We start from the raw sequence: 24,092 nt of genomic DNA, 5'->3' as shown, positions 1-24,092 counted from the left end.
AATAATAGGAAACTAATGACCTACCAATTAGCCCTAAATCAAGGAGTAAATAATTCAATCCTACAGCTATACAATCTGTATAATCCCGGATTACAAAAAATAAAATCTCAACACTCCCCCTCAAGTTGGTGCATCGATGTCACACATGCCCAACTTGTCTAAAATTTTTGAAAATACTTGATTTGAGACTGCTTTGGTGAGAATGTCGGCTAGTTGATCATCAGATCAAATCTTAGGCAACTCCACAATTTTTTCATCTAACTTCTCTTTAATGAAGAATCTGTCTATTTCGATATGCTTTGTACGATCATGTTGAACTGGATTATGAGCAATATCACATGCTGCTTTATTGTCACAATAAAGTCTAATCGGTTGCCTAGGTAGATAACCCAAATCCCGCAAGAGAAGTCTTAACCACAAAGTTTCACAAAGTCCAAGCGCCATACCTCTGAATTCAGCTTCTACACTCGAGCGAGCAACAACATTTTGTTTCTTGCTTCTCCATGTAACAAAATTACCTCCTACAAAAGTGAAGTAACCAGCAATAGATCGCCTATCATCTATAGCTCCAGCCCAGTCAGCATCAGTACATGCATCTATGTTTTGATAACTAGCATTCCTTTTCCAGGAGCAGATTTCAGATACCTCAAAATGCGCATAACTGCATTCATATGTTGCTCTCCAAGATCATGCATAAACTGGCTAACAATGCTTAATGCATAAGCCAGATCCGGTCTTGTGTGTGCTAAATACATCAATCTCCCTACAAGTCTTTGGTATCTTCCTTTATTAGTAGGTACTTGGTTGGACTCAACACATAACTTCAGTCCTTCTTCCACTGGTGTCTCAGCTGGTTGACATACTGTCATGCTAGTCTCTTGTAATAGATCTAAAGCATATTTTCTTTGAGATAGAAATATTCCTTTATTAGATCGAGATACTTCGATCCCAAGAAAATATCTCAAAAGACCTAGAGCTTTCATTTCGAATCTCTGGACAAATACTTCTTGAGAGCCTTCATTTCTTCAGGATCATTCCCTGTAACCACCATGTCATCTACATATACAATGAGTGCAGTGATCTTACCCTGTTGTTTCTTCAGAAATAACGTATGGTCTGAATTGCTCTGACGGTAGCCAAAGGCTATCATAGACTTTGTGAATCTTCAAAACCATGCTCTTGGAGATTGTTTCAACCCATATAATGATTTCTTTAACCTGCAGACCTTCCGACTATACTTTTTGGGTATCGTGCATCCTGGTGGGAGATCTATGTAGACTTCTTTAGATAATTCACCATGCAGAAAGGCATTCTTCACATCGAATTGTTGCAATGGCCAATCCAAGTTCGCAGCTAAAGACAACAAGACATGAACTGTGTTTATTTTGGCTACAGGTGCGAATGTCTCTGTGTAATCGATTCCATAGGTTTGGGTGTAACCTTTCGCCACCAATCTTACTTTAAAGCGTTCAACTGTGCCATCCGCTTTATACTTCATAGTGTAAATCCATCGACATCCAACTGGTTTCTTTCCTGGTGGAGGATCAATGAGTTCCCAAGTTTTATTTTTCTGCAAGGATTTCATCTCCTCGTGCATAGCTGCTTTCCATTTAGGGTCAGCTAAGGCTTCCTGCACACTGTTAGGAATAGATACAGTAGATAATTGATTTACAAATGACAAATTTGATTCTGACAATCGATGGTTTGACACATAATTGCTTATGGGATACTTAACTTTACTAGAAAGTTCGGGTTCATATGTGGGTTTAGGAATACCTCTAGTGTGACGCGGTGGTAATTGTTTTCTGAGTGGCTCAGACACTAAATCAGGAACATCCTCAGCAGGTGATTGGTTTGATATATCAGTTGCGAGGGACTCGAACTCGGACGACGATGAGGTTGGTGCCATACTTTCCATTTCTGGGCGTTCATCACCACTTTGATCCAAACTTATACTACGCGAATCCAATTCGCCTGATTCCTGATTGGTTGGTCTGCCTTGTGAGTCATTAACATTAGAATCGCCGTCCTTAAAAATGTGATAATCATAATCTAGAGTCTGAATTTCGTTCTGGTACTCCCCCTGAAGTTGAGACGCAGAGGAAAAATACATCGAGTCTTCATGAAAGACAACATCCATTGTGATAAACATTCGTCGAGTGGGAGGGTGATAACAGCGATACCCCTTTTGATAAGTAGCATATCCGAGAAAAACACATCGCAATGCTCGAGGAGTTAGCTTGTTGCGTTGATGCTTATGGAGGTGTACAAAAACTACACAACCAAAGACATAAGGAGGTAGATTTGGGATGGTTGGGGCAACAACTGCGTCAGTGAGAGCTTGCAATGGAGTCTGGAAGGCAATAGAACTGGAAGGTACTCGATTGATAAGATATGCTGCAGAGGCAAGTGCTTCTCCCCAGTACGATAATGGCATATGCGCTTCTATCAATGAAGCACGAACAACCTCCAACAAGTGTCGATTTTTTCGCTCTGCAACCCCGTTTTGCTGGGGTGTATTGGAACAAGTGGTTTGATGAATAGTTCCACGTGCTTCCAAATACTGCTGAAGGGTAAAACTCTGATATTCTCCACCATTGTCACTACGGAGAACTTGAACATGTGCATTGTATTGAGTTTCAACCATTTTTGAAACTTCTGAAACAATAAGTTCACTTCACCTTTGGACTTCATCAAGCACAACCAGGTCATCTTGGTGCAGTCATCAATAAAAGTAACAAACCAACGGGAACCACCTAAAGTAGTGACTTTGGACGGACCCCAAACATCAGAATGTATAAGCATAAAAGGAAGTGGACTTTTATGCAAACACAATGGATATGAAACACGGTGGCTCTTTGCTACTTCACAAACATCACAGCGGAAACTAGAAGCATCAAGGTTTGCAAACAAACTTGGAAATAATTTTTTCAAATAACCAAATGAAGCATGTCCCAGACGTCGATGCCACAGCCAGATTTCAGATTTTTCTCTCTCCCACTCAGAACCATCCACTGTCAATGCTTGTCGTAGCTTGTTGGAACTTTTGGACATCAAGTCCAAGTAATACAGTTTTCCGCGCCTAATACCACAACCAATCGTCTGCTTTGTTTGGATGTCCTTAAACACACAAAAATCAGGCCAAAAAATGACAACACAAGATAAAGCAGTGGTGATTTGGGAAACTGATAAAAGATTAGAATCTAAAGATGGAACAACTAAAACAGAATCTAAATGCAGATTATCAGTGAGTGTTAAAGATCCGTCCCCAATAACTGGGTTCGAAGTCCCATTGTCAGTAGAAACAAATTTGTGTGAGGATGAATTAAGAGGTGAGACTTGCCTAGAATCAAATGTCATATGATCTATGGCATTAGAATCAATTATCCATGCACTATTAGCAACATGTGTAGAAATATTGAAATTCTTACCACCAGTATCTGTTGTCTTGACAATTGCTGTAGTGGAGGTCTTTGTTGAATTCTTCTTCCAACGCTGATGATCCCACCATGCCGGATATCTCACAAGTTTGAAACAACAACTTTTGGTATGACCAGTCTCATTGCAATAAGTGCATTTGTAGGTAGATTTGTCTGCTCAAAATGATTCAATATTTTTTCCATTCAATTTTTTTTTTTTTTTTTTTTTTTTTTTTTTTTTTTTTTTTGTGAACTGGTTTATCACAGAACTAGTTTTCAAATGAGGTTACAAAAACTGGTTTAGTTTTGAACTAATCCAGAACTGGAATAGGATTACACCTATGGCCAAACAGAGGGTTTTGATTTTTTTTTTTTTTGAATACAATACAATACAATATATATATATATGTATATATATATATATATATCTGAAGAACAAAAAACAACCAAACAAATCAGAAGGCTTTGGAAAACGGGAAAAAACCGGTGGTAGAGCTCGGCTGTGAGCTCCGGTCGAGGAAGATGATCGGCGATGCAGCGGTGGTGGGTCGTCAAGAGATCAGCGCTGCGAGACCAAATCCGGTTCAGATCGGCGACTTCAGAGAGCTCGGCGGTTATGGAGTAGCGGCAGCGGCGAACTCGGGAAAGGAGAGCTCGCGGCGGCGGATGGCAGAGATGGCTAGCGTGGACTTCCGGCGTGGACTGCAGTTCCGGCGATGGCGCGGGCTGTAGTTCCAGCTACTTATTCGGCGACGGCGACTTATCCGGCGACGGATTCAGCGCTAACTGATTCGGTGTGGACTGAAATAGCAGCGGGTATGGGTTTGTGTATGGGTATGGGTATGTGTACGAGTATGGATATGTGTATGGGTCTATGAATTTCAAGGGTAAATTCAAAAGATTCAAAGGTACGATTCAAGATGGCCCTGATATCATCTTGAAATTCAGAAAACGAATATGCGTCATCTTGAAATTCAGAAAACGAATATGCGAATTAAAAAACTTTATTCGATATATTCACGATGAGTATTACAATCAATTTATAGATTAATACCTAACTAAATTAGGTAACTAATTATATAATAATATGAAACTAATTACTTATCAATTAACCTAAATTAAGGAGTAAATAATTTAACCTTACAGTAATTTTAAAATTTTCTTCAATTCTATTAATTTCAATTTTAAAATTTTATTCAATTTTACTAATTTTTATTTCAAAGTTTTAATTTTATGCTGTTGAATATAGCCAAATGTGAAAAAAAAAAAAAATAGCCAAATAATATTTTCTTAAATGAATTGGTTTAGTACATGGAGACATATTTTGTTACCATTGTAATTTTACAAGTGGATCTAAATAATTAATTGTAAAGTCAATGAGCCAGATCCTCTATTATTATAGTAACTCTATTATTATAGTAACGTGTTGCCGAGTTTTTTCACACAATTACATTTGTTTCCAACACATTAATTCTAAATTTATACCATCAAGATATTAGTCCAATGATACTTAATATATATATATATATACACACACTTTTTAAATAATTAAAGTGTTGGATTCAAGTTGAAATTTCTGGTCAACAATGTTAACATTTTGGTCTCATACATTTCTAATTGTTTAGTCCAATCTCAAATTTAATGATTTTTAATCATAATATTTAATCGAGATTAAATATATGGAAAAAAATATGTATTCATGGAAGGTGTATTCTTGAACATATAAAAAGTTTTTTATTTAGAGTTTTAATGAGTTAAAGCAAACATTAAATTCATATATAAATAATTTTTTCGTTTTTTTGGGTAACTATAACATAACTCACTAAATTATTTTAAATGGGGTGCACATTATTTCCTATTTTTGATTTAAATTTTGCTATTTTTGTATAATTTTTTTGGTTGCCCCCACACCCGCTCCCACTTCATGAGAGCGGAATTACGGAGTATCATTTTTTTTGGTTGGTAAGTATTCGGATGTAAGGTCTGGTGGGCCACCTGAGTTGAGATTTGATGATGATGCTCGCCTCTGCTCTGCTAAAGGAAGGCACTAAAAAGGAGGAATGATAGTAGGAAAGTATAAAATGGTACAAAAAAGACGAAAATGGATGTAGTGACATTCGGAGTCATCGTCGGCATAATTCTACTGTTTCTAGCTATTGTTTGCATCATCACCATTGAAGGCACTTGCAAACGCCGTCCTTCCTAGTTCTAGTACTTCAGTAGTAACCAAACCCAACCCAAAATTAGGGTTTCAAATTCAGTCCACTAGAAATGGCGTTTTCGAGTAACCAGATCTGTTCACTTTTCCTTTTATTAGGCCTTGTGTGTGGGTTCATTTTGAATCTGAGCTCTGGCCACGACGGTCACCATTCTGCGATCCATGAAACAAATGTTCATCATCACCACTGTAATCATCATGGAGACCATCTCCACAATCACGACCATCATCATCTTTCCCATGAGGAGAGGACTATTGGGTCGAAGAAGCTTCCGGAGGAATTGGCCGAAGAAGAGGATCTCAAACTCTACGGCTTTGGGTCCCACCTAGATCACGAGCACCACCACGACGATCATGCTGCTTCCGACCTCTCTGGTCTCGGTAATTTTATTGAAATTTGTATTAGGCTCTACTCTGTCGTTGCTAGTGTTTTAGGTATCAACTGTTAATTTCCACTCTCTTTCTGAAATTCTGTTGCTAAAGTATTGGGTAATGTGGAATCTCAAGTAACCATTTCCTGTTCTGATTAGGGACGATTTATATGCAGTATCCAGTAGCTTCTGTTTTTGTAACTGTTTAATTACTCATATTTTTGGGATAACAAGCAACAGATGAAAAAGAATAAAGAATTTCTTCGGATTAAATAGTTTGGGTATGCGAGTTTGACATTCTAATTCAACCCTTTTTTATTGTCACACTCAACAGGTCTTTGGATTAATGCGATTGGCTGCTCGCTGTTGGTGAGCATGGCTTCCCTAGTTTGTCTGATTATTTTGCCTGTAATATTTAGTAAGTAGCTTTATTGTCATTTCATGTTCATGCATTTGTTATTGAAGCAAGTGCTTTTGTTAAAGTTTTCATTGCCCTTTATTTGCGGTCCAGTGCCTGAAAAACTGATGTTCTATTATTTGTTGCAGTACACGGAAAACCATCAAATGCAGTTGTTGATTCGTTGGCCTTATTTGGGGTCAGATTCTTCAAACATTTTTTCCCCTTTTTCTTAATGAATCCGAATTGCTTCTTGCAGTTGTAGATTTTAGGCCGTTAATGTCTATTGAATACATAAATTTTATGTATCAGTTGTTTCATCAGAATTGCTGTTGATGCTAATCATTAAACTATATGAATTTGCATGAATCATCTCACGATTATAAAACATTGTGATTTGTCATTTCCTTACTTTTGTAAATTGTAATTATCTTGGTACTTCACTAATGTATTTGTTACTTTTTTGTCCTTGATAAAATTTGAATACTAAATGAGTAATGCTACATTTGAAATTTTGGGGTGTCCAATGTTATTTACACACGCAAAAAGGGGAAAAAATAAAAGAATAAAGAAAAAAGAAAAAAAGAAAAAGAAACTATACTTAACCATATTATACATTTATATGTAATGTGTATCATATCATCAATGTATGATGCAATTTATCAAGGTCTTGCCAAGTTCTTGTGATGACTTATTCAAAACATTGTTTTCTACTAGAAGTTTGGTATTGAACTGTTATTCAACCTGCACTTCATATGCATGTGTACATTTTGGGTGATAGATACAGGAATTGGCCAGTATTCAGTGCAAAGTAATGGAGTGAGGGAGGTGTTAGATTGTTGATTTTACAAAAATAGTTTGGATAATTTTTGCCACAGATAAAATACCAATGGTGAAAAGGTAGTTACCCACTTTTGGTCCCACATAAACAAATTGTTTCAATTAAAGCAATATGTTTTTCAGCTGCCTTTATCCCCCCCATTGATATTCTCCTGAACAGAAGCCAATTCTGCTCCAGTAGTTTATTCATTTTACTTGAGTTATTAATTGACACTTGAACATAACCAAACTGAACTGGTTGTGAAATGAGTATCCTGTGGAAGAGATGCCAACTTTTTTTGTTCGGTTTTGAATTTCTCCAGGGTTGGAAAGTTCTTGTTTATTTATCATCATTATTGGGTCTATATGAATATTCCCTATATATGCTGTCAGCAATATTGATTGTACTCATCTTCTAATCAGCATAGTATGCTTGGTAGAAGAATGTGTGTGTGTATATATATATATATAGTATATTTGGGTTCCGTACTTAAAAAAATGTGGTTGGGATTCTATATCTCCATTTTAGAAATTGATTTTCATTCAATCTTTTAAATAAATTCTCATATAATATTCTACCAATTAAGTTCTAGATTTTCTTGGAAACTGTACTTAAATTTAAGTTATTGAATGTGTGATATATTTTTAATTGCTGTTGGGAATGAGGCTTTCTACTCATCAAGAAAGTTCTGTTAATTGAGGGGGGACAGTGTAATGGATTTTCAAGTTGTCTCTTGCACAATATATTATTTTATTACAAACTGATATTGGGCATTTTTCTGTTCCATAGATCTTATGGTCATTGATGTTCTAATTTTCAAATTTTGTTGACTTTTATTTGCCCTAGGGTTCTGCCTATTTAAATTCTTTTTCTAATTGCTCCTTTGACCTCCTATTAGTTTGCCACTTGCAGGCAGGAGCAATGTTAGGGGATGCTTTTCTTCACCAATTGCCACATGCCTTTGGTAATGTATCATTGATATGAAAGGATATCATTCTTCTGCTTGCAGCACTAGTTGGCTCCGCTACCTTTCTCATTTTGGTGGTATTGCTTTGCAGGAGGTGAACATTCCCATTCTCACGATCACAATGAACATGCTCATGATCATGTTGATTTTGGACACCAGCATTCACATTCTTTAAAAGATCTTTCCGTAGGATTGTCCATTTTGGGTAAGTCAAAAATATGTGAGCAAGATTTGCTTATCAATCTCAACGAAATGTTTTTTTTTTTTTTTTTTTTTTTTTTTTTTTTTTTTTCCTGTCATAATTTAGATTTGCAATGTAAAGCATGCATTAATTTTTTGTATCTTCTCTTATAACTTTAGTAATACAACAATAATAACAACAAACAAAACCCTTCTCCTGACTACTTAAGATTGCCTATTTGAATCCAATTTTTTTTTCATTCCACTCTATTTAAGGCCATTGCCTCAGTCAAATTACATGTTATCATATACTTTCTTACTAACTCTACTCGCGTTAACTTTGGTCTTTCCTTTCCCCTAGCAATACCGTCAATGGGGACTATGTCACTATTCCTAACTGGCTCACTGAATTGCTTGTTGTGCAAGTGTTCAAACTATCATAATCAAATTTCTCTCATTTTATTTCCATTTGATGCTATTTCAATCATCTCAAGAATGTGTTTCTTTTCTAATTCCATCCTTTCTTATTTTTTTGCTCATTCATCTCTAACATTCGCATTTCTGCCACTCTCACTTTATGCATTTGTTGTTTCCTAACTGCCCAATATTCTGTCTCAAAGAGTATAACCAGTCTAATAGCTGCTTTACAGTTCATCTCTTTCAATTTTAATGGGATATGTGGGGATGGCAATTTGCCCTGCCCCCGCCTTGTTTAAACCAGTTTTGGTGGACCGTTTAAGGGATTTGGGCAAGGACGGGTTTTAGGAGTAAAAACCTGGGCGGGTGCGGGGCGGGGATGGGGAAAGTCACTCCACCCTGTTTATATTTGAAATTTATTATTTTACCACATATATATGTGCCCTAAAAACAAATTTGTCTCTTTTACTTACTTAAATCAGTCGTACCCTTAGAGAGGTAGCCAGTCCCATAGCCTATCCGTCTCCCTCAGCTTTCTGTTGCCGGCCACCAATCACATCTCTCCGTCAGCCTCACCGTCACCAGCTCACCACCCCAGTCCCCAAGTGCATCTCTCTGGTCAGTTATTTTCTCCTCTTCTTTGTACTCTCTCTATCTCTATTCACTTAGAATCAAGGTTTCTTTCTTTCATTTTGAACTCAACTCTACATCTCAATAAGACCGACAATTGATTCAAAACATGCAATCAAAGATCAGTTCATTCTTCAAATCCTATTATTCTACTCCCAAATCTCTTCACCCCACTTTCAATTTTTGATGAGTTATTTGGCCACAACGACACAAATAATAAAGAAATAGAAATGAGTGGGTTTCAATTTTTCTTTCAATCTGAATGTCATGTTTTGGCCTTAAAATTAGGGTTTCTTTTTCTTTTTTAATCTTAACACCCATCTGCTTCAAATCACTGAATAAGACATTGTTTGGGTTTATTTGTTGTGTGTTGTTCATTTGAGCCATTTGCTTCAAGTCACTGTATAAGACATTGTCTGGATTTATTTGTTGTGTGTTGTTCATTTGAGCCATTTGCTTCAAGTCACTGTATAAGACATTGTCTGGGTTTATTTATTGTGTGCTGTTCATTTGCTTCAAATCACTGTATTTCAAATTTTCTTTCAATCTGGCTTTATTTGTTATGTGCTTGTTCCTTCTTTTTTATTTCCCTTTTTAGTAACAAGTGGGGATAAATGAGGAGCATAACATTGCATGATAATATGGGAAAAACAGGGTGGGGGAATTAAACGGGGGCGGGGACGGGGTGAGTGGAGGGGCGGCTTTGGGCAGGGACAGGGCGGGGATTCGTTAACGGGGGGCGGGGGAACCCTACCCCGCCCAAACCCACCCCGTTGCCATCCCTAGGGATTGCAATCACACAATATACTAGATGCACTCCATTTAATCCATCCTGTCTTGATTCCATGATTAACATCATCTCCAATTTCTCTTACGTTACAGATAACTGAGCCTAAATAACGAAAATGTTCACTTTTTTGTACTTCAAGGTCTTCAATCTTCATTGTATCCCCATGTGTATTTTTAGATTTACTAAATTTGCACTCCTTATACTCAATTTTGTTTATACTTTTGTTAAACCTTTTTAAATCTAGAGCTTCCCATTTACTTATCAAAAAAAAAAAAAAAATTTCTAGAGCTTCCCGACAAACCTCTGATTTGTTACAAATTTCTTTTATAGTTTCATCCATTAAAACAATGACGGATTTGAGACGATGACGGATTTGTTGGTGCGTAGTTTATGGGGAGGTAGATTTGTGGAGTGGTTTGCTCTGGATGCTATTGATTCTGCTGGTGGTGTTCTTATGATGTGGGATAATCGGTGGGTCTCTATGATGGATTCTCAGGTTGGGCGTTTCTCTGCTTCCTGCATTTTCTCTGTGTTGGAGGATGATTTTCGTTGGATTTTTTCTGGTATTTATGGCCCTACTGAGGATTGTGTGCGTCATTTGCTTTGGGCGGAGCTGGGAGAGGTTCATAGGAGATGGTCTTTGCCTTGGTGTATTGGTGGGGATTTCAATGTTGTTCGTTTCCCGTTTGAGAGATCGTCAGGTGGTAGGTGGACGGTCGAGATGGAGGCTTTCTCAGAGTTTATTGATGTTTTTGGTTTGATTGATCTGCCTTTGGTGGGTGGGCCCTTCACTTGGTCGAGTGGTCGTTCTCCCCCTATCTTCTCTAGACTTGACAGATTCCTGGTGTCGAGTGATTGGGAGGAGCACTTTTCGGATGTTATCCAGACCACTTTAGCTCGTCCTTTGTCTGACCATGTTCCTTTGATGTTGGACTGTGGTGGGTTGCGCAGTAGAAGATCCCCTTTCAGGTTTGAGAATATGTGGCTTCGGGCTGAAGGTTTTTTGGATCGTGTCCGATCTTGGTGGGTGGGGTATGTTGTTGCTGGCACCCCTAGTCATTCCTTTGCAGGTAAGCTGCGGTTTTTGAAAAGTGACCTCAAAGTCTGGAACAAAGAGATTTTCGGTAATCTTGCGTGGAGGGAGAATCGGGTTTTTTCTGAGATTGCAGACATTGATAGATTGGAGGGTCAAGGATCTTTGTCAGATTCCTTGAAGCTTAGGAGGGTGGAGTGTCAGGCGGAGTTTGCTGAGATTGCGGTCATGGAGGAAATTTCTTGGAGGCAAAAGTCTAGAGCTTTGTGGCTCAAGGAAGGTGACAACAACACGAAATTTTTTCAGACTTGCTAATGCTCACAAACGAGGCAATCATATCGGGAGGATTCGGGTGGAAGGGGAGATGTTTTGCAAGGAAGATGAGATTTGTAAGAGTTTTGCTGATTACTTTTCAGTTTTGTTCTCTGAACCGGTTGAGTGGAGACCTTTACTTGCTGGGCTTCATTTTGACTCTATTTCGGATGAGGATTGTTCTCTTTTGGAGGTCCCTTTCTCTGAAGAGGAAGTTTTGTCTGCTTTGAAGAACTGTAATGGGGATAAAGCCCCAGGTCCAGATGACTTTTCTTTACCATTTCTTTTGGAGTGTTGGGAAGTGGTCCGAGATGATGTGATGGGCTCTTTTCATGCTTTCCATGCTCATGGCTCTTTTGAAAAGAGCTTGAATGCCACTTTCATTGCCCTTGTTCCGAAAAAGGGAGGAGCGCTGGATGTTAGGGATTTTCGTCCTATTTGTTTGGTGGGTTGTTTTTACAAGATACTTGCCAAAGTCTTAGCCACTAGGCTGAGGAAGGTTCTGGATGGCGTCATTTCTGATTCTCAAAATGCTTTTGTGGGAGGTCGTTAGATTTTGGATTCGGTTCTTATTGCTAGTGAATGTGTGGACTCCAGGCTGAGTAGTGAGGTTCCGGGTGTTTTGTGTAAGTTGGACATTGAGAAGGCTTACGACCATGTGTGTTGGAGTTTCCTCACCTACTTGATGGAGAGGATGGGTTTTGGGGAGCGTTGGAGGTGATGGATTCTGTTTTGTATCTCTAGTGCGCGTTTTTCTGTCCTTGTGAATGAGCTCCGACAAGGTTTTTCTCTAGTTCGAGGGGCTTGAGACAGGGGGATCCGCTTTCTCCTTTCCTTTTTCTTTTTGTAATAGAGGCTCTTAGTAGGTTGTTGAAAAAGGCTGTTGTTCTGGGATTGTTGAGAGGCTTTCGGGTGGGTAGAGATGTCGCTAGTCAGTTAGAGATTTCTCACTTGATGTTTGCTGATGATACCTTGGTTCTTTGTGATGCTGATGCGTCCCAGCTGAGACATTTGAGATGTGTTTTGATTTGGTTCCAAGTCGTCTCTGGGCTTAAAGTGAATGTTGGAAAGAGTGTTTTAGTGCCGGTCGGGGATGTTCCTGATATTGAGAAGTTTGCTCAGATCCTCGGATGTGGCACTGGCTCATTTCCTATTTCTTATTTAGGTTTGCCTCTGGGTGCTCCTTCGAGATGTGTGGGGAGTTGGGATCCGGTGGTGGATAGATTTGAGAAGAGACTGGCAGGTTGGAAGAAGCAGTACCTTTCCAAAGGGGGGCGGGTCACTCTAATCAAGAGCACTCTCTCTTGCCTTCCCACCTATTTTATCTCCCTTTTTCAGATTCCTTCTTCGGTGGCGGAGAGAATTGAGAGTTTGCAGCGGAATTTTCTTTGGGGTGGGAGAGGAGAGGAGTTCAAATATCATCTGGTTCGTTGGGAGCAAGTGTGTCGTCCCCTTCGGAGTGGAGGATTAGGGATTCGAAGGTTGTTGCCTTTCAATAGGGCTCTTCTTGGGAAATGGCTTTGGAGATTTGGGGTTGAGAGACTTTGGCTTTGGAGGAAAGTTATTGCCAGCAAGTTTGGGGAAATCAGTGGTGGGTGGTGTTCTCTTGAGGGGCGTGGTCCTAGGGGTGTGGGGGTTTGGACTTGCATTCGAAAGGGATGGGACGTTTTTCGTAATCATGTTCGCTTTAGGATCAGGGATGGTAGGAGGATCAGATTTTGGGAGGACCTTTGGTGTGGGGATCTTCCCCTTGCTCTTTCTTTCCCTCGGCTTTACAGGATTGCTTCTGACAGGCAGGCCTTGGTGGTTGACTGTTATCACCTTGATAACGGAAGACTAACTTGGGACGTTCAGTTTAGGAGGCATTTTCAGGATTGGAAAATTGAGGAGGTCACTTGTTTTTTGGAGTTACTGTATCGTCAGGTGATCTCTCATGAGGAGGCTGATTGTTGGCTTTGGAGTCCACACTCTCAGGGTCGTTTCGAGGTGAGATCCTTTTTCAGGTGCCTTTCTGATTGGGAGGGTGGCACTTTCCCTTGGAAGGCTATTTGGCGTTCCAAGGCTCCCCTTAAGGTGGCCTTTTTTGCTTGGACGTCTGTCTTGGGTAGGATTTTAACCCAGGATAATTTGAGGAGGAGAATGCAGGTGGTTATCAATCACTGTTACTTGTGTCGTTGTGATGAGGAGACAGTGGATCACCTTCTGTTGCATTGCAGTATGGCCAGAGATTGTTGGGATTTGATGATTGGGTTGTTTGGGGTTCCCTGGGTTATGCCCTGTTCCTCTAGAGGGTTGATTGAGGCTTGGAGAGGTGTCTCTGTTGGGGCGCTCATCCGGGATGCTTGGAGGGCTATCCCTCTCTGTGTTTGGTGGTGCATTTGGCTCGAGAGGAATCGAAGATACTTCGATGGCAAGGAGAAACCCATTTCTATACTTAAGTTTTCTATTATTTCTACTCTCTTTTGTTGGGTCTCAGGGAGAGATTATTGTTCTGTTGAGGAGATTGTTATGTTTTTGGCCTCTTTGAAGGCTTGAGGCCTTTTTGGTTTTTTCTTCTTGTATCCTTGGGTTTCGCTCTCCTTTGAGCGCTTTTTTATAAAATTCTTACTTATCAAAAAAAAAGTAATAGCCTTCATTGTTGAGCTCCCTGGCATGAATCTAAATTGATTCTGCAACACTTTAGCTTTCTGTCTTAATTGAAAGCCCTTTAAATGTGTTTCATCTAGTCCTGCTTGTGGTGCATAAATGCTAACTATATTTTCTCTTAATACAAGTATTACTAATATTTTCCTATCCTCTTTTTGAATAATAGTTACGTCATCTTCTTGTAATTCTTATTAATGATTATCCATACTCCATTTCTCTGTCTATCTTTTCTGGCGTAGTAAAGTTTATATCCCGTGTTCTCAATTTGTCTATCTTTTGGACCTACCCATTTGATTTCTTGTAGATATACTATATAGCCCTTTTTCTAATCATTGTATCTGTATTAATGTGCAGAGAAATTTGTGTTCCCATACTGAAAAATCTGATGTTTGTAGAATAATGCATGGCTAAAAATTGTTTAGCAAATTGATGAACCAATATTCAATAAGCATGTTTCAATCAACCTAAGGCCTCAATAGAATGAACCGAGTGCAAGCTCGTTTTGAGGTTTCAAATCAATAATTTTGTGTTAATGGTAAATTGATATTGATGAGAGAAGGCTCTTAGAATTATAAAATAAGTTTTCATATAGCTATGAACTGCTAGTTCTTGGAGGAACTGCTTTCTGTGCTAGAGCCAGCGCTAGACATCCTTCAACATTTACTTTTGTGGGATTTTAGTGTATATTTCATGCTGTTGGGTCTGCAGTGAGTCATAGCCTAAGTTTAAGGTTACAAGGTCCTTTTCTGATGTTAATACAAATTTTAGAATTATGAATTGAAATTGGTGTTCTTGGTTCTGCATGTGGTTCAAATTCTCATTTCTCGGGTGCCTTCAATATAAAACAATTAAGATGTATCAGAGGTGATGCACCGGGAAATGATAATGCGGTAAAGATGTATAAAACTTTTAGTAATGTACTTTAAGTATGGACTTAAATTTATTAGCATTGGCCATATAGGTTTGTAGTAATGTTGTCAATAAGTTCTCTCGAATGTCGTAACTTGTTGTATCATGTCACATCTTGCCATCTTGGCAGAAAACTTAGTACGTTGCATGACTAAACGATGAATAACAATGCCTGAATTATATTAATTTGCAATAATGGTACAAAACATTGGTGATAGTCTGATAGAACACATTGAAAGAGCTGAACTTGTTTCCATTGATTTATCTTTTACTAGGAAAATCTTGTAATGTCAATTGAATAAATAATAGACCCAGGATTTCTAACGGTGAAGTTGATGATGATGTTTAGCATCAATTCTTTTTTTCCTCTATTTTTTCTTCTTGTAGTTTGTTAGAACTATATACAATGACAGAGCCACATTAGGCTCTGCCCCCACAGCTGGACCCTAATTTTTTCTATTTACTTGTGTTTATGAAACTTTGTAAAATCTTACAAAATGTCCCCCTTTCTAAACATCTCTATAATTTTTCGTTTTCTTCTCTCTTTTCCTTCTTCTCCTCCAAATTTCTTTGATCCCTTCAAAATATTTTGCATTTTCCTTGTGCAATTAGACCATAACCCCCCCCTCCCCCCCTCTCTTTCTTCTTTCCTCTTAAAATTTCTTCTTCTTGCATGATGTATGTGTAGTAACCTTTTTCCTCTCTTATTATTATTATTTTCCTCCTTTTCTTTAATTTATTACTGCAATTTTATGAAATTAGTGTCCGTATTTTTTGTTTCTGATTTTTTTATTGCAATTATTTACGAATAATGAAATATCTAAACCTTGATTACTGCACCATTACTGGCTTCTATTTTTTGCCTTCCTATCTTTTGCTAGCCGTTATGTTAGTTGGAAGAAGAAAAAAAAAATTTATTCTATCATGTTCAGTATCCCCCCCTCCCCAACACACACACACACACCAACCCCCACCGGCCAAAGTAAATCTTTGGCTTCATCACTGACAATGTGTTTGCATGTATTTAATTTTTGTATCATTTACTAGTCTATTCTATTTGCTGCAAAAAGAACATTAATTTATGCGTGTCAGCATTTCATTGTTGTAATGTGTGTTTCTTGTTGTTCCAATGTAATGTCAATCTGTATATGTATTTGAAGGCTTGGAGTGGAGTTGTTGAATGCTTTATGCAGTATAAAACTCTATGTTACAAGAGGCTGAAAGAGAACAGGCAAAAGAACATTACATGAATAAATTCAAACATATAGCATGTTGTATGCAACATGTAGGGCTGCAAATGAACCGAGCCAAGCTTTGGGTTGCTTGGGCTCGGCTCGTTATCTTCAGAGAGGTGCTCGGGCTTGGCCGAGCTTATCCTAACTAAGCTCGGGCTCGGCTCATTAGAAATTCGAAAAGCTTGGGCTCGGGCTCGGGATCGGTAGCATACCAAACAATCATTGATTCAAGAGATCGCCGTTACCTCTTCCAAGAAATCCAATTTCCATCTCCGGTCAGAAAGAAATCAAACATTGAATTGATGAAATCTTTATTTCCATCTCCAACAAGAAAGAAATCGCACTCCAAGAAAGAAAAAATAGAAAAACTGAACAAAATTTAAAATGAAATCAAACCTTCTTAAGTTTTATCCTTGATCTACAGTATTGTTGCACTACTCTAACCGGTCGACCTTGAGATCCTTTAGAGAGAGATGAGCTCTGTGTTCGCATGATGGGGACTGCTGGCAAGATCTTTCGGAAGTGAAGAGGATGTGCCACCGTAGACTTGTGCTTCTAGGGTTATTCTTTTATCTCTTTTTAACTTATCAAATCAGTGGCTGGGATGAATTATATTATATTAACGGATGTGATTCAATCTGATTTAGATGATGGGCTATTTAATTACAAGTCTTTGAGCCTGAGCTATTTAATTGCAAGTCTTTAGGCCTTATTAATGGGATGGTTAGAAGTGGACCAAACTTGTATGGGCTATAAACATCTTAAATACTGAATATGGGCTCAACGTTTTAAACGTGGAATGATATTACAAAATTGCCCTTTTACTTAACGAGCTTGTTCACGAGCCCAATGAGCCAAGCTCAAGGTTGCTCAAGCTCGGCTCGTTTATTAAACGAGCCTGAAAATTGAGCTCGGGCTCGGCTCATTTACTAAACGAACGAGTCCAAACCGAGCTTTTAATGAGCCGAGCCCAAGCTGTTCATGAACAGCTCGGTTCATTTGCAGCCCTAGCAGCATGTTAGAACCTCATAGATTCCCATTTTCAGAACCTTCCAAAATGCTCCATTCGGTGGCATACTACTGTGTTAGAATAACTTTTTATATATCATGGTCAAGATCATAAAAGTCAAAATTTTGCACCTTTTCTGAAGAACTAAGGATCTTTATCACCAATATGGCAATATGTAAACAAAGGAACATTAAATACAGTATATACAAAGGAACTAAGGATCTTTATCAAATTTGGCAATATTAAAGACTCTGATGTGGTTCAGAATAAGGAACATTAAAAACCTTGGGTTGAGACAAATCATTGGTCCTGCATATTGTCTGAAATAACTCTGCTACATTCCACTGGGGAAAAAAGAATATTGCTAAATCGGAGTCAAGGTGTTGTTCTTTGACTTATTTAATTGCCATGTTATAATTTCATCATTAACTTCATATTGATAAACTTTTCATTCACTTTCGGCTTCCTGATGTTTTAGGTTTTGTTTGTCTGGTTTAGTGCTCTAGTTTCAATCAGGTGCTTTGCAAATTGTATTACAACAGCTTAAATTCTTTTTGTGTCATATTTTCTGTTGCAGCTGGAATTGTACTCTTTCTTCTTGTAGAAAAGGTTGTGAGGTATGTTGATGAAATGTCTGGAGGAGCTAATGAATGGAGTCATAGCCATCACCATCACCATCACAATCATCATCAGGAAAACAATAAAAAGTTAAAGGATGACAATGATGCTCATGGTAATGCTCAGCAGCAGTCTGTTGATGAAAAAAATGGAAGTATAACCGAAATTCCATCCGAAGGAGAAGTGTTGAATGGAGTGTCTGATGAATGTTTATCTGGACGTAAACGAAGTCAGCCTGAATCTCTTAGGAAGGTAAGTTCTAGATTACTTCTAGATTTTGCGTTATGCTGAGATCCACCCGGAACTACTGCTGGACAAGCCCTTTCTGAAAGTTGAACCCATGCTTAAGGCCAAACAGTTCGGCCTAGATTTTTAGCTTAGACCATGTCTAGAAAAGCTCAAGCCTAGCCACAAACACATGTAATGTTTATATATATTATCGTATGCCATGTGCAAAAAAGACTCTTACTTTTCATTCAAAGTAGTATCCCAGTGAACCGAGAACCTGCTTTGGTGATCTAAAACATGGCTTGTCTATCTTCTATAAAACTAAACTTATCACCAAAACATGGTATGCCTATCTTCTACAAAATTAAAGTTTGACCAACCAAAAAAAAAATCTTCTTATTTTTTTTTTTATTTTTCCTGAATAAAATCTTCTTATTTTATCTTTGGTTTGATTTTTTTTTCCTTTATTTTTATTTTTTATAAATCAAGAGTTCTGTATATTGACTTGTATGAATTATATAATAATTGGCTTTACATTTAGAACTAACTTATCACATTCTAGTGCAAGTAAATAATCAATATGATCTATGTAAGGTTGCCTCATCATATACTTTCTAGGGCAATTGGTTCATTACCTATTTTTTCTTGTACCCTTTCAATATGTTTCAGACAAGCCAAGTTGGAGTGTTTGTTTTCCGTATTTTTCTGGATCTTTTTCCTGATTTAGTTGGAAGTTCCTATAAGATAACAAATCAGTGGTTTGCGGGAAAAAGGGAAGATGCCTTTTCAATAACAAGTCATACTAAACAACCAATTTAATTTTTTTTATTTTTATTTATTATTATTATTATTTTTTTATAGTCATTGGAAAATTCATCTTCCTCCAATTTCTGTGTTATTGGATCCTATCTAACATGATTGTTTTTTGCAGCGAAACGTCGCCACTGGTGCTGATGAAGATGAGCCCAATTTAGATGCTGCAATTGGCTCCACCAAAAATATTAAATCCTTAAATGATAAAGAACCTGCTCGATCACCGTCAAATCTTGTCTTTGGTTATCTCAATCTCTTTTCTGATGGTGTAGTATGTGATCCTTGCTTTGAATTTTTTATTCACTTTCGAAAGCAAAGTTTGTTTCTCCGGGATTTGTATTGAAGCTTATGCATTTATGTCTTTGAGGAAAATTTTATTATTATACAAATTTACTTGATACGTTTGACTTTAAATTTTAGTGTATTCATATATAACTTGTGTAAATTGCAGCACAATTTTACGGATGGCATGGCTTTGGGCAGTGCTTTCCTCCTTTATGGATCTGTCGGTGGGTGGTCGAGGACTCTATTTTTGCTTGCGCATGAGCTTCCTCAAGAGGTTCCCTTTCATACCTTTATTTTATTTATGGAGATATTTTAGTAGTTTGAACAGTTAAATCAATTTAGACATAATAATAAATTTTCTTGATTGGTTAAATTAATAGATTAGAAAGGGATCATGCAACAAATAGTTATCTTTGTTTATTATGACTGTATCTACTGCCCAATTATGAATATATTTTTAATAATTTCATTTTCCTTAATAGAAATTTCAAATCTTGACCTTTGCTTTAAGAGGATGCAAGAATGCAGTTATCTCTGTCAAGATAACATGTGAGCAAGTGGGTTATTCCACTGACTTGATTATAAGATTCCCCACGAGAAGCAAGCAATATTTTCCCTAAAATGCATTGTTACCATGAAACAGAATATGAAGGAAGGTAAAAATGCAAATTGTCGTCATTTTCCTATTTACATATGTGGATTGTCTGCAACACTAAATTTCGCATATGGAACTCACTGATATGTATATATACATATGTATGTGTGTGTGTGTGTGTGTGTGGGTATGTATTTATAAAAAGAAAATAAGAATAAGAAAAGGTGGTGTATCTAATAATATGAACAAGTTTGTGATTTCTTAATAATATCAGAATCTGATAAATCGGCCCATACCGGCTTACTAATTGGATTCTCTAATACGTTACAAAATATCGGTTTAGCTAATGATCCATTCAGAGAAATAATGGGACTATGGTATGAAACTCCTTAATTGCATTATCTATTAGGAATGAATTTTTTAGCATTTGACTTCATACCATTGAGGGGTTTGGGCGCACATTTGAAAGATATCCCAGAAAGTCGAGGGAATAACTGGATAATTGGTTTATATAGATCGTTACTGATTGAGATCACACGTAAAAATGAGATTTCCAGAAATTTACAAGGTAATATTTCTATTCATTCATCACCCTCTGCAGCCAGAATTGATTTTTCTTGATACCTAACATAATGTATGAAAGGGTCCTTGAACAACCATAGGATAACCTGAAAATCCTTGGCAAAGACTTCTACACGATGTTCTATTTTTTCCATAGAAATATAGTCGTTCAAGAACGGTTCCAAAAGATGATGATTGCCAAAGATAATATTATCACCAAAAGAATTAAAAGTCCTGCATAATATATTACTGTTTTTGGAACACAATCCTTAAAAAGAATTTTGGATAAGAGAATGGAAAAGATGGATTTTACATCAATACCTTTTGAGTTTTGGCATACTTCGAATAACTCGTGAATTATAATCAGTATGCCGGAGTCTATTCGAGCATTATGTCCCTGACATCTCTCCTATACCAGTCAAGGTATGCGATGGATGCCACCCTGGAAGTCATTTCCTAATCAGCATTTGGCTCGAGATATGAGGGGTAAGCCATTAAAGGCGACTTCACGTCTTTCGTCTCTTAAGTTCGAGGTGAAGGTTCTTGTTTGATATTAGAAGATTTTAGATTGAAAGGATTTGTCTATTTCAGGTTTTCACTTGGGAGTTGCGAAAAAACAGGGACAAAAATGATAAATCACATAGGCAAACACGACCATAGGATATATCCCTTTGGTTTTTTCATCCTTTTGGGCTTTAGGCTACCTCCAAAAAATGTGTGAAGTACTTATTGAAATACATGGCAATCACAGGTATGGGTCCAATACATATGGTTGCACGTATGGTTAGACGTGCACCTAACACCTATTATACAATTGTACATTAAACTGTATTATTATGTTCCTTATGTTTCATTTTCCTTTTTCTTTTTCATTTTTTTTAGGGGATGGGGGTGACGAATTCCTTATGTTACATTATTAACATTATTACTTCAACTTCAAGTGAAAATTTTATTTAATTGTTGAAAATGTAATACGAATATTAGATAATATAAACAGTTTCAATAATAAGAAGGCTAGTACCCTTGGGTGCACCAAAAAAGTTGAATGGAGAAAAGGAGCAATAAGAATTCGTAGCAATCGACTCCTACAGAATCTTCGGTTTTGGGAGGATATGTGGTGTGGAGATCGCACGTTAGCGTGTTCTTTCCCTAGACTGTTTGGATTGCGGTGGATAGGCATGCCTTGGTGGCTTACTGCGATTGTCTTGATAGTGGGAGACCGGTTTGGGATACGCTGTTTCAGCGATCTTTTCAGGATTGGGAGATGGATGATGTGTTTGGTTTTTTAGAGTTGTTGTATGGTCAGGTGATTCGGGGAGGAGGTAGGGATTCTCTTGTTTGGATTTCATCTGCTAGGGGAATGAATGTTTAGTGTGAGATCTTTTTTTGGATGCCTGGTGGACTTGGATGGGGTGGTATTCCCGTGGAAGGCTGTGTGGCGTACTAAGGCGCCATTGAAAGTGGCCTTTTTGGCTTGGACGGTTGTTGGGTAAAATTTTGACATTGGATAATTTGAGAAGGAGAAAGCTTATCACGGTGAATTGGTGTTGCATGTGTAAGTGCAATGGCGAGTCGGTGGATTATCTTCTCTTGCATTGTCCAGTGGCGGTTGATTGTTGGAACCTTTTACTACGTTTGTTTGGAGTTTCTTGGGTCATGCCTAGATCTACAAGAGGCCTGATGGACACCTGGAGAGGGGGTTGGGTGGGAGCACAGGCTCGAGGGTTCTGGAGGATGGCGCCTTTATGTCTTTAGTGGTGTTTGTGGAGGGAGTGAAATAGAAGATCCTTTGAAGGGGAGGAATCTTCCATCACTGTTCTGAAATCTTATGTTATTAGCTCTCTTTGTTTTTGGGGTTCGGGTAGAGTCTGTTCTTTTGCTGAGGAGACTATTGAGTTTTTGGCTTCCTTGGGGCCTTACGGTTCACAGGTTTATTTGATTTGTTAGGGATGCGTTCCCCTCTTGAACGCTTTTTTTAATGAATTATTTATTTATCAAAAAAAGAAAGAAAGAGAGGGTGTAACTTTAATATTGTTCTACTTTAAGGTGCCGCATTTCATGTGCAGGCAGATCTCCATCATAATTTTGCTTTATTGGTGCATCAATTATAGTTATTAGAATGGTGGTGAGATTTGAGTCCAGGTGCTTGCCTACTCTGTTATATGTTAACAACCAACTATTTTAAAGTTTAATTTGTTGGATAATAATTTTATTGTTCAAGAAAATCATGTCACGTATCTTGTGAAGAGACATCCTTGTTTGATATGACCCCTAAATCGTGTTGAACATGCCTTAATCATGTCCATTACCCCATCCGCCATTTCCCCTTTTTGAGAAGAATTAATGCCGTATGGGAGTAGTAGTGTGTACATAACGTACATTAGCATATGAAATTTATTAGGCTGCAATATTCAAGTTTTACAATTCATCTAAACATGGCAATTCAAGTAGATAAATTAAATATTTTGTCTCATTATGTTGCTATTAATTAATATAATTGTATATAGTAATAATAATAATAATAATAGAAATACAACATTTCAAATATTTTCCCCTTTTGGGTTTATCTTGGTTTGGACCATTTGTGCAGATAGGTGATTTTGGAATTTTGGTAAGGTCTGGTTTTAGTGTCTCCAAAGCCCTCTTCTTCAACTTTCTCTCAGCCCTGGTGGCACTTGCAGGAACTGGATTGGTTAGTAGTGTCCCATATAACAAACTATTGATATTTTTAATCTCAAATAATGTAAAAAGAAGTAAAAGAATCTTAATTATGTTTCCCTACAGGCTTTGTTGTTGGGACATGATCCAGGATACTCAGCTTTGATTGAGGTAAAAGTTTGTGTTTGAGGAATGCTTTAGTTGCATTTATTTGGATGATGTGATTTTGAACGCTTCCTTAATCTGTTTGTGTTCATTTTTGCAGGGATTCACCGCGGGTGGTTTTATCTACGTTGCAGTTGCTGGAGTGCTGGCAGAAACGAACAATGGTAGCTCAGCTTTGAAAAGTACAGGAATCCAGTTAACCTCACTGATATTGGGCATGGCTGTTGCACTTTGTATTTCCCTTGTTGAATGAAACTGATGTTTGAGAATGTATAATCATATCAATTCTGTACGTATAAGGATCAATCTCATTTGATTTTTGTGTCCTTGCCAAATTTTGTTGCTTTTCTGAATCCAGATGGCATCTAGGACCTAAAAATGGGAAGATAAAAAAGAAAGAGAAATGATATATTATGATGCGGTCATGATTGCTAGACAGTCTATTTACATTTTCGGCGAATTAAATAAGGTTCTGCAAGCACTTGGTAATGTTGTTTTTTTGGATCCAAGTTTCCTGCACCTCAGATTGCTTTTGATGCTTTGCCTTGAGGGATGTCAAGCCATGGCCTTATCTGTATCAGATTCGCACTCCATGTTTTGATGACTTCTGCTTTTCATTTTAAACTAGGTTTTGCCCTGGTTGGTTAGTTTCTTGGTTTTATTTTTATTTTTTAATTTTTTTTTTTGTTTCTTTTGAGCTTGTTTCCTTACAAGCCATGGACGTGTCTCTCTCTCTCTCTCTGTCTCTCTCATTGTTCCTAAAAATGACTTCAGGAAGTTATTGAACAATGCTGATGAAAAAAATGTGACAAATTG

The 24,092-nt window shown here is 37.7% G+C and overlaps 1 protein-coding gene across 2 annotated transcripts; it reads left to right on the top strand.

Moving 5' to 3' along the window:
• Positions 1–5,207: 5,207 nt before the first annotated feature.
• Positions 5,208–23,602, top strand: LOC132302437 (IAA-alanine resistance protein 1). Of its 2 annotated transcripts, XM_059799300.1 has the most exons (11): positions 5,256–6,018; positions 6,343–6,426; positions 6,555–6,604; positions 8,138–8,189; positions 8,284–8,397; positions 17,931–18,223; positions 19,131–19,283; positions 19,464–19,571; positions 23,044–23,145; positions 23,238–23,282; positions 23,377–23,602. In XM_059799300.1, the coding sequence occupies exons 1-11, from the start codon at positions 5,691–5,693 to the stop codon at positions 23,527–23,529; spliced, it is 1,482 nt and encodes a 493-aa protein (XP_059655283.1). In that variant the 5' UTR covers positions 5,256–5,690; the 3' UTR covers positions 23,530–23,602. The 2 variants fall into 2 exon arrangements, with proteins under 2 accessions (XP_059655284.1, XP_059655283.1); XM_059799301.1 differs by lacking the exons at positions 23,044–23,145; positions 23,238–23,282; positions 23,377–23,602 and adding an exon at positions 19,780–20,036 and having other exon boundaries at positions 5,208–6,018.
• The last annotated feature ends 490 nt before the right edge of the window (positions 23,603–24,092 follow it).

This window comes from Cornus florida, unplaced genomic scaffold (assembly GCF_030987335.1).
Source record: "Cornus florida cultivar Cherokee Brave unplaced genomic scaffold, ASM3098733v1 CherokeeBrave_3.0.0_Hap2_Chr04, whole genome shotgun sequence".
NCBI lineage: Eukaryota > Viridiplantae > Streptophyta > Magnoliopsida > Cornales > Cornaceae > Cornus > Cornus florida.
Note: the sequence above shows the minus strand (reverse complement) of the source record. Positions and strands in the feature narration are given on the sequence as shown.

Bases quoted from the DNA above. Each gene is read 5' to 3' on its own strand.
- LOC132302437 (XM_059799300.1), top strand. From the start codon at position 5,691: ATGGCGTTTTCGAGTAACCAGATCTGTTCACTTTTCCTTTTATTAGGC. The intron at 6,019-6,342 runs GTAATTTTATTG...CACACTCAACAG, and splicing joins TTCCGACCTCTCTGGTCTCG to GTCTTTGGATTAATGCGATT. The intron at 23,146-23,237 runs GTTAGTAGTGTC...GTTTCCCTACAG, and splicing joins CACTTGCAGGAACTGGATTG to GCTTTGTTGTTGGGACATGA.